At 47.5% G+C, this 9,400-nt stretch overlaps 1 protein-coding gene across 1 annotated transcript; it reads right to left on the reverse strand.

Moving 5' to 3' along the window:
• Positions 1-1,145: 1,145 nt before the first annotated feature.
• LOC135911852 (uncharacterized) lies at positions 1,146-7,108 on the reverse strand. Its single transcript, XM_065444186.2, has 4 exons — positions 7,089-7,108; positions 6,574-6,985; positions 5,499-5,706; positions 1,146-2,877 (listed from the first exon to the last, which is right to left on the reverse strand). The coding sequence occupies exons 2-4, from the start codon at positions 6,898-6,900 to the stop codon at positions 2,483-2,485; spliced, it is 930 nt and encodes a 309-aa protein (XP_065300258.1). The 5' UTR covers positions 6,901-6,985; positions 7,089-7,108; the 3' UTR covers positions 1,146-2,482.
• Between the last annotated feature and the right edge of the window lie 2,292 nt (positions 7,109-9,400).

The raw sequence follows: 9,400 nt of genomic DNA on the forward strand, positions 1-9,400 counted from the left end.
AGACTGCAATGAGACGATGAGTCGGCCAAAGATTCGTTACTGCGCTTCACACACTTTCGAAAGACTGCGAGTTCGGTGCTCTTTGAGAAAAGTTCGTGCGCGACCACCTCGTAGTTCGGATAAAAGATAAGCAGCTATCCACCAGGCTACAGCTCGACGCGGACCTCACTCTTCAGAAGGCTCTCGAGTCCATCCACCAGATTGAGTGTCCATCAGCAATGAGTCGAGCTCCGCCAGGAAGTGCCATGTGTGAACAAAGTTGCATCCGCTCCCCAATTCGGGTACTTCGAAACAGGACAAAAGCGGCAGCTATTCACGTGGGGGCAAACAAGCCATCTTCATCCTACGACAAAAACAGTATGCAGAAACCATGTTGTTGGTGCGATCAAGAGTGTCACTTTCGTACTCTGTCCCAGCACGCTCGCAAGCCTGCAGAAATTGCCGGTAAAAGGGTCATTACGCCTCCGTATGCATGTTGTGGCGCCTCAATTGTGTCGAAACGCAAGTTGGGGGTAATCAAGACGTCGGATGCTGTAAGGTGAGAGGCAAGTCTTGGTTCAAAGTCAGCCAGTAGATTTCAAAATTGACACGGGCAACGACGAAACAGTCCTCCTGAAGCAAGTATTCCAGACACTTAAGGGGCAGACTTTTTCTTTCAGCTCCTCCTTGCCAGCTACATGGTCCAGACAGAAAGCTTCTTCCAGCCACACAAGTGGCACAACTTATTGTAAGATTATTCAAGATATCCTGAACTGGCTCGGCTCGAGAAGCTCATGTCTGCAGCTGTGGTCAACCACTGCAAGTAATTTTTTTCACGCCACGGGATTTCCGAGGAAGTTGTTTCCGACATCGGCCCACAGTTTTCGTCAACTGAGTTTTCACTCTTCGCTCAGAACTACGCTTTCAAGCAAATTACCTCTAGCCTTCACTATCCTCAGAGGAATTAACTTGTTGAGGCTACGGTAAAAATCAACACTTCCATGAAAAAAAACGAAAGACCCCTGCCCCTTTTAGCTTACAGGTTGACTCTGTTGAAGAATGGGTATAGCCCTGTGGAACTACTGATGGGTCGTCAGCTACGAACCAAGCTTCCTCTTAATTCCACTAAGCTGACACCCCAACTGCCGGATCAAGAGAGCCTTCGGAAGTTCGAGGAACAGTACCGGAAACTTAAAAGAAAAGACTTTGACAGACGTCACGGAGTCTGTTACCTGCCGGATCTATTCTACGGACATGTCTGGTTGAAAGACTTCAAGTGCAAAGTGACAGTACAAGCCCCAGTTGATGAACCTCGGTCCTACTGGGTTAACACCGACACTGGCGCTGTACGCAGGAACAGGACCAAGCTGGTTCGCTATTCCCCTGCTAAAACGCACAGCTTGACCCTGCTCACGTTGCTGGTTGCGGTGCCTTTTTGGATGGTGCTTCAGGCTGCCTCACCAATCCAGGTCGCTGTGCCCTTTGCATAATAAGCCGCTAATAAACCTCTTCTCACAACGCTCAAGGGGGACCTCAATAGGTGGACAGGCTTCTGGGAAAAATGTGAACAGACCATCTGCCTCAATGATTTGATGCAGCAGCAGCTATCTCTGGTTTGCCCACGTCCGAATCATGCTACGCAGATGCCATTGTACTGTTGAAGGAAAGGTTCGGCGATCGAACAAGAATTATTCAGCACCATTAGACGGCACTGCAACATCTTTCAAACGTAAAATCAGCCAACGACATAGCTGTTCTTCGAAGGTTATATGATGCAACATAGCTAAACATCTGCTGTCTGCGTGCCCTTAAATGGACACTAAAGGCAAGTATTAAGTCAAGATAAAGTGATAGATTAGTGCTACTTGTACAGTTCTATTTCATTTTTAGAAAAAAGAACAAATTGAAATTGCCCTTGATAATGACAGAGGCGGTCGAAAGCTTATGTTTTCGCTCGACTCTGCCCTGCCCACACTTTCTCGTTTCTGTAGTTTCGTTATCGCAAAGTGCTGCGCTGGTTTTGCTGGCTTGCGAAACTCACACAAAATGCAAGTAGCAGAGAATTCACCTTCCACGTGATCTTGCGGGATTCCCGAATGGTCTACACCACTTGACTGAAAAGCAGCTGCAATGGCAAATCCACTGCTCTGCCTTGGCTACTGCCGTCTGCCAGGTGCCGTTTTACTCACCGATAGCAGCAAAGGGTGGTGAAGGCGTATGTAACGTCACCACTCTCCTAGTTGGGTGGTGGGAGATATTAATTTCGAAAAAGGTAGCTGGGCCCTTAAGATGCAAATTTCTCGTAAACTAAGTCTTTTCTTGGCTCAAAGCAAGTGTTGCAAGGTTTCTGAAATGGTATTTGAACAGTCCACAATGACTTACTATTTGCCTTTAGTGTCCCTTTAACATGCCATCCTTCACATTCTCAGTGATGCTCTGTTGCACAAGTAAATGCTAAGGACATTTGCTCAAGTATTCTAAAGGGGATTCTAGCTGTGAAATCTCATATGGAATGTGGCACCAGATACTCGTCAAGTGACGGGGGGCAAACATCAAAAAAGTCGGACACTTGACTGCCATAAAGACACGTATGGCAGTTGGCAAGAAGGGTTGCCACACGGTACATGCGCCCCACTCTCTGATATGACATTTTTTGATTTTTGTGGAAGTCCACAAAAGCAAACTCTGTGGCTACCTTAGCGAAGCCCCATTCCACAGCTTGTCGCACCCTGCTCATGCCCTTGTTAAAGAATGCCTGATGAGGCTGCAGGGTAGTGCCTCCAAATGGCTTGTATAGGAGTGGGAGCAAAGGGTAGGCTGGGTCGCCATAAATGACGAACTTCCTGCCCATTGTGATTTTCTCAAGGTTCTCGTAGAGCTTGGTTTCCTTGAGAATGCCTGAAATGCAAGAATGCTTTTTTAAGATCGCGCAGAAACAGTGGTGATGCACTTTACATTCACATACTAAAACAAATATTTCATTATTAAGTAGACCTATGTTGATTCCAGGGTTCAAGAGAAACCTGTCTGGTCAGGAAATATTGAGCGCCGACAAAGAATTTTTCCTCCTCCTCACCCAAAGCTCAAAAAAGCACAGGCCGTCACTTACAGACAGTTGCAGACTAGGACATACATCACACCAACAAGACTAAGCAGGATCAATCCTGACCTTCCTACTGAATGCCCACACTGCGGCCACGAATACAACTTCGAACACATGCTCTGGCTGTGTCCTGCCAACGCGAGCACGGACTTTCCCGACCAGTCTTCCTGGGACTCAGCGCTCAGAAGCACAGAGCTCATCGCTCAGCTGAAGGCAGAGGCATTTTCCCAGATATTAACATTAAGGTTGTATCTATAACACAATGTAAAACAGTAACTTTTTAGAAGATATTTCTTTTTAATCTACCCTTGCAAAAAACACGTTCTTAAGCTGTCGCTTTTTTTTTTTGACAGTGAGCGCTTTGTTTTTCCGTTAAGCACCACGTAGCCTAAAGTCCCGTCCCCATAGGTGCATTTAACTTGCCCGCTTTACAGGCGTATAACTGTTAGTATTCATAGAGTAATCTCTAACTTCAAAGTGACGACAAAGGCTTACTTAAAGGCTCTACAAGTGGACCGCTTCGATTAAGTGCATACACATTTTAATGCTTACCCAATGAGAAATTTGTCACATAAGACAATGAACGGTTCATTCCCCCTTAAGCAAGCAAAAAATGCAACGGCTCATACCTATGCAAGGCAGAGGCTACAAGCACTGAGCAAAGTGAGGCGAACAGTGCGTACATTCATTCAAATCACCCATACAACACAGAACATCATATGTTTCAATAAAGAACAAGCTCAAAACAAGCATCCAAACCATCAATAAAACACTGAATATCCCCCTAGCAAATATAGTGAAGCTTTTGCAACACCTTTGCTAAATTAACCATAAGTTAATTAACACCAATGATCATGGGTTTAGGTGCTGTAATTAACTCTGTCTTAATTAAACCTGCCTTATCATGTTCGCTATCAAACGTGCAGCAAACAATCAATGAAGGTTGATAAGAGTTTATACTGGTCAGATGAAGTTCCATAATGCTGATAATGACACCAGGCTGCCTGGAGATAAGCAAGTGGCACAATGCTTACGCATACTTAGAGAGCTACCTGAGGAAGTTCTGCATGAATTTTTTGTCATCTACATTAGCGATATTGCCAACTCTCTTTAACTCCACACCTATTCTCTATGCAGATGACAGGACAATAGTAGGAATAGACTCAATTCTTTCCCAAACTACATACATTACTGACCTCAACAACTTGACAGAATGGTGGAATCTCAACTCTCCAGATTAATAAATCAAACTACATTTATGATCTTTAACTCTACCTTTAAAACTTCAGCCTACTCTCTAGCAATGACATTCTAACAACTTAAATTATGTGCTCTTAAGCAATGTTCCTTCCTATGTGTTATTTTAAACTCCAACTTTCTTCATGCACCTCAAAACAGGTCGCCTTGCGGCCAGTGGCGTAGCAACAGGGGGGGCCGGGGGGCCGTGGGCCCCGGGCGCAAGGGGCCAGTGAAGGGGGGTGTCATATACGTCTGAAGACACTCCTCTTTCCGCCGGCTACACCCGGGGAGAGGGCGACAGAAGACCTATGGGCCCCGGGTGCCAGACGGCCTAGCTACGCCACTGCTTGCGGCTATGAGCTATGGGACCTCGTTCCGTATATTTCACCTAATATGTACCACCTTTGCAAATAATAAACATTCTTTGATTTGATTGGAAGACACACTGCCGTTCCCCTGTGGCATTTTGCCAGGTCTGTGGTTTAGAAACGAACTGTTGTGCTTGTCAAGATGTCAATATGCAGAAGATGCATGTATATTTGAATGGTCAATGTGCAGGTCTGCCAGCTCACAGTTACTGCAACAACTGTTTTATTCCTGCTGAAATAAAGTGGCCCATTGCTCCACCGTGCTGTACGATAGCTTTATTGCTACAGCCAAAGCACGACAGACGTGCAGATATGAAGTTTTCCTGCATTAAATTTTCCACAACCCGATGACCGTTTCCCTCTTTCTATTTTCACTTGACATTTTAGGTTGTCTCAAGCCAGTGGTTGCCTCACTAATTCTCATGCAACAGTGATGCACTATTCTTGACTCATGGGCTGAAAAGTGGCTCTGTTTTATGATCTCGCCACATATTTCAACTGTAAGGCCAACAACCTAAGGGTCAAGTTTCAAACCACCAAGATATGCACTCCTGTGGCGTTGTACAGCAAGCCTGATGCATACAAGCCAGAAATAAAACCAATGAGCTCTTCAAATGCCAACAAACTTAGTTCAGAGCTTTCAGTAATCATAAATGAAAGCAGCTACTTTGCCATAAAGTTAATAAAAAGATTGGCAAATTTGGTACCAATGTCTGAAAGCACACCGCAAGTAAATTAAAACAGAGGTTCAATTACCTATGCAACTACATGCACACAGTTTCTCGAGCTTTTGGATCACAAGCACTTACCCGCATCATGACGTCGCCCCTTGAAAGGCCCATCCAGTTGGCAAACTATGCCATTTGGGCACATCACCGATTGATATTTTTGCACGTGGTGCCTCTTGTGCCCTGAATAATGTTCTTGTTGGTCCACCGTTGGGCGACAAATCTGACGTGCCGTCCCATCGATGAAGGCCCAGCAATTATCAAGTGGGGCACCCTTTGCATGGACAGCCTGAGAAAAAGAATAACAGGTGAAGATTGAGCACAGGAGGGAGGTTGAAAAGATATGCTGTTGCATAGAAGTTAAGGGTGGTAAAATGAGCAAACCTTGCCAAAGCGAGTTCCTGACTTGCAATACTAACATACCCCCCCCCCTTCCCTCCCTCCCCAAGTTTTCTAATGTGCAACCAGCACATTTTCACGTGCATCTCCTCTGATGTGTTAAAAATGGAAGCAGACAAGGTGAAACAGCTTAACTGACTTATTTGAGCGAGGTCCTCAAGAAAATTATGCTTACATTTTTTCCTTCACGCATGATGTGCACATTGGTGTCGCCATTTTTGTCCAACATGTCCAGTGGTAGCAAATAAAAAGCAACGTGCATCGAACTGTGGGTGTAATGAGCCCCCTGCATCCTTTCACTTCCATCTGCTAGATATTGCTACAGGCAACCATTCTGCCTAAGGAACTACAAGTTTCTCGATCGTGACTGGCTCCATCCAGCGAGTAACGCAAAAAAGTGAATCTCACTCGAGAATTTCGATGCAGACTGGGCTTGATTTCGATCGAGTGCCCGTGAGGCCGAGGTATCGGATGGCGCGTCCAACGTGCCGCGCTCAACCGAATTTTTCATTTCTTGTAACGCTTAACATGCGCATGTACTTCGAGCTGTTGAATGTTATGCAGAAAAGCAACTTTACTGACTGCACAATAGATATACTGTAATTATGATGAATCATTAGGCAATGCACAATTTAATCTTAATGCACGTCTTTTTATGGAGTGTCCGGTGCCTTCGAATAAAGTTGCGTAAATGTGACTCATGTATCGACAGTCCATCGCGATTCGTGCCTGAAGGAGTTTTACTAGGCCGACTCACCTCGGATAATTTCTCGACGGCGAGCAAGTTTAGCCACTTGTGCGCAGTCATGTCAGCCAGCAGGTGGTCGAAGTAGTGCTCTATATGGGCTAGCACTGAAGACACGACGCTTGACAGCACAGAGCTGTGCCTGTTGAACAAGAGCTCCAGCTCGCACAAACGGTTGGGGTAGGCCAGGCGTCGAAGTGTCATACAGAGCGCCTCGTTGCCTGGAACCCGGACGCGCTGGGCGCTGACGACCTCTTCGGGAATCAGCAGAGCCGACGCAAGGTGTGCCAAGTCGATCTTTCGAAAGCGAAACAAGTGGTGAAACTCGTCGCTGTCCATCGCCTCCACATTCAGCAAACCGCGGTCGTATAAATTACGGCGTGGCGCTGGCTCCGGTTGCAGGAGACAAATGTCGTCTATTTCTCTGCATTACAGAGAGCGCAGTAGGAGATCGTCGCTAAACAGGCCGCGATGTGACATCGGCACTTAGTCAACTTCACCTATGCGGTGCCCAAAGAGAGAAATACCTCTGAAACAACGCAGACTGGCAACGCGGTCCTGCAGAAGCCTAACCACGTTCAGTGAGCCGTCGCAGTGCCCAGCTGTCATCCGGCTAACCACGGGCGCATGCACGCACCTATAAAACAAGACTTGGGCTTGACAGCAAAATTAAATGCTGCTAGTCAAAGGTTTATAGACGTTTTGCATATATGTGTATATATAAATACATATATATAAACCAACTATCTTGGTCTCGGCACGCAGCACTTTTAATTTGCAATAGACACGATCATCATCATCATATTGCTACGGGGTATGCTCCCACTGACGAAGAGCTGAGCAGGAAGAAGACGAAGACGACGATTTAGAAGCTAGCGCGGGCTGTTGCCTCTTGGCCAAGCGCAGCGTATTTTCCTTGTAAATATATTTGTACATAGCTTGTCGTCTGCGTCTTTCTACGTAACATATTTGGTGGAGGTGCGTCTATTGCATCTATTGAGGTAGACAGCAATTCAGCCGATCCTCCTCTACCATCTCAGTCGACAACTTGCACCATCGCCGACTTACAGAAAATGATTGCGCCCGACATGCCGTCCGAGCACGCTCGTGAGCTCTACCGCGTTCTGCTTTCCTACAACGATATTTTTGACTTTAACGATCGTCCTTTGGCCCAAACTACAACTGTTAAACATCGCATTAATACCGGCGATGCCCCTCCTATTCATCGCCGCCCGTATCGAGTGTCACCGGTTGAACGTCAAGTTATTCACGCTGAAGTTCGCAAAATGCTTGCCAATAACATCATAGAACCGTCATGTAGTCCATGGGCGTCACCGGTTGTACTGGTAAAAAAGAAGGATGGTTCATGGCGCTTTTGCGTGGATTATCGGCACCTTAACAGGGTTACCAAAAAGGACGTGTATCACCTACCTCGGATCGATGACGCCCTTGACTGCCTCCATGGTGCTCGCTACTTCTCTTCTATTGACCTCCGCTCCGGCTACTGGCAGATTGCTGTGGACGATCTCGACCGCGAGAAGACTGCTTTTGTAACTCCGGACGGTCTTTATCAATTCAAAGTAATGCCGTTTGATCTATGTAACGCTCCTGCCACTTTTGAACGCATGATGGACTCCCTTCTTCACGGTTTCAAATGGTCCACATGCCTGTGCTACTTGGACGACGTCATAGTATTCTCCCCAACGTTCGCTACGCACCTCGAGCGCCTCCCGGCAGTCCTGGACGTTTTTCGTCGCGCCGGTCTGCAACTGAACGCATCGAAGTGCCAATTCGGCCGTCGCCAGATTACCGTCCTTGGGCATCTCGTTGACGCGAACGGAGTGCAACCGGACCCAGGCAAGATCCATGCTGTTACGCACTTTCCTGTTCCGAAGTGTGTCAAGGATGTGCGCAGCTTCATCGGCCTTTGTTCCTACTTCCACCGTTTCGTGAAAAATTTCGCGGCCATAGCACGACCACTAACCGAGCTTTTGAAAAAAGACGCCCCTTTCCAGTGGGGCGTTAACGAGGCCTCTGCATTCTCGCATCTAATCGACGTTCTCACAACGCCTCCCGTTCTGGCCCATTTCGATCCGTCTGCGCCTACCGAAGTTCGTACTGATGCCAGCGGTCACGGAATTGGCGCAGTACTGGCACAACGCCAGCGCGGCAACGACCGTGTTATCGCTTACGCCAGCAGGCTCCTCTCACCCGCGGAGCGCAACTATTCCATCACTGAGCGTGAGTGTCTGGCCCTAGTTTGGGCGGTTGCGAAGTTCCGCCCATACTTATATGGCCGACCCTTTTCCGTTATCACAGACCATCACGCGCTTTGTTGGTTATGCTCATTGAAAGACCCTTCAGGAAGACTTGGTCGCTGGGCCCTACGCCTCCAAGAATATTCGTTCTCTGTCACCTACAAATCTGGCCGACTACACAAGGACGCTGACTGCCTGTCTCGCTACCCGGTAGACGAGCCTGACGACGCCGACAGTAGTACTGCCGACGGCATTTTCTCTGTGTCTGCCTTCGTTAACATCGCCGATGAGCAGTACCGAGACCTATCGCTGCGAGTACTCATCGAGCGTCTGCGCTCTACACCTACCGACGCATCCGTTCGCCGATATGTCCTCCAGGGCGGCATTCTGTACCGAAGGAACTTCCTCCCTGACGGATCTGATCTTCTTCTTGTCGTGCCAAAACATCTACGACAGACTGTGCTATTTGAGATGCATGACGCACCTACTGCAGGACATCTTGGCGTAACCCGCACGTACGACCGCGTCCGCCGCCGCTTCTATTGGCCTGGTCTCGCTCGCTCTGTCCGACACTATGTTAC

This window comes from Dermacentor albipictus, chromosome 10, assembly GCF_038994185.2.
Source record: "Dermacentor albipictus isolate Rhodes 1998 colony chromosome 10, USDA_Dalb.pri_finalv2, whole genome shotgun sequence".
NCBI classification, from domain to species: Eukaryota; Metazoa; Arthropoda; class Arachnida; order Ixodida; family Ixodidae; genus Dermacentor; species Dermacentor albipictus.

Excerpts from the sequence above, each read along its gene's own strand:
- LOC135911852 (XM_065444186.2), bottom strand. The coding sequence starts at position 6,900 with ATGGACAGCGACGAGTTTCACCACTTGTTTCGCTTTCGAAAGATCGAC. Across the intron at positions 5,707-6,573 it reads CCGTCGAGAAATTATCCGAG|GCTGTCCATGCAAAGGGTGC; the intron begins GTGAGTCGGCCT and ends TCTTTTTCTCAG. Across the intron at positions 2,878-5,498 it reads GGGGCGACGTCATGATGCGG|GCATTCTCAAGGAAACCAAG; the intron begins GTAAGTGCTTGT and ends CTTGCATTTCAG.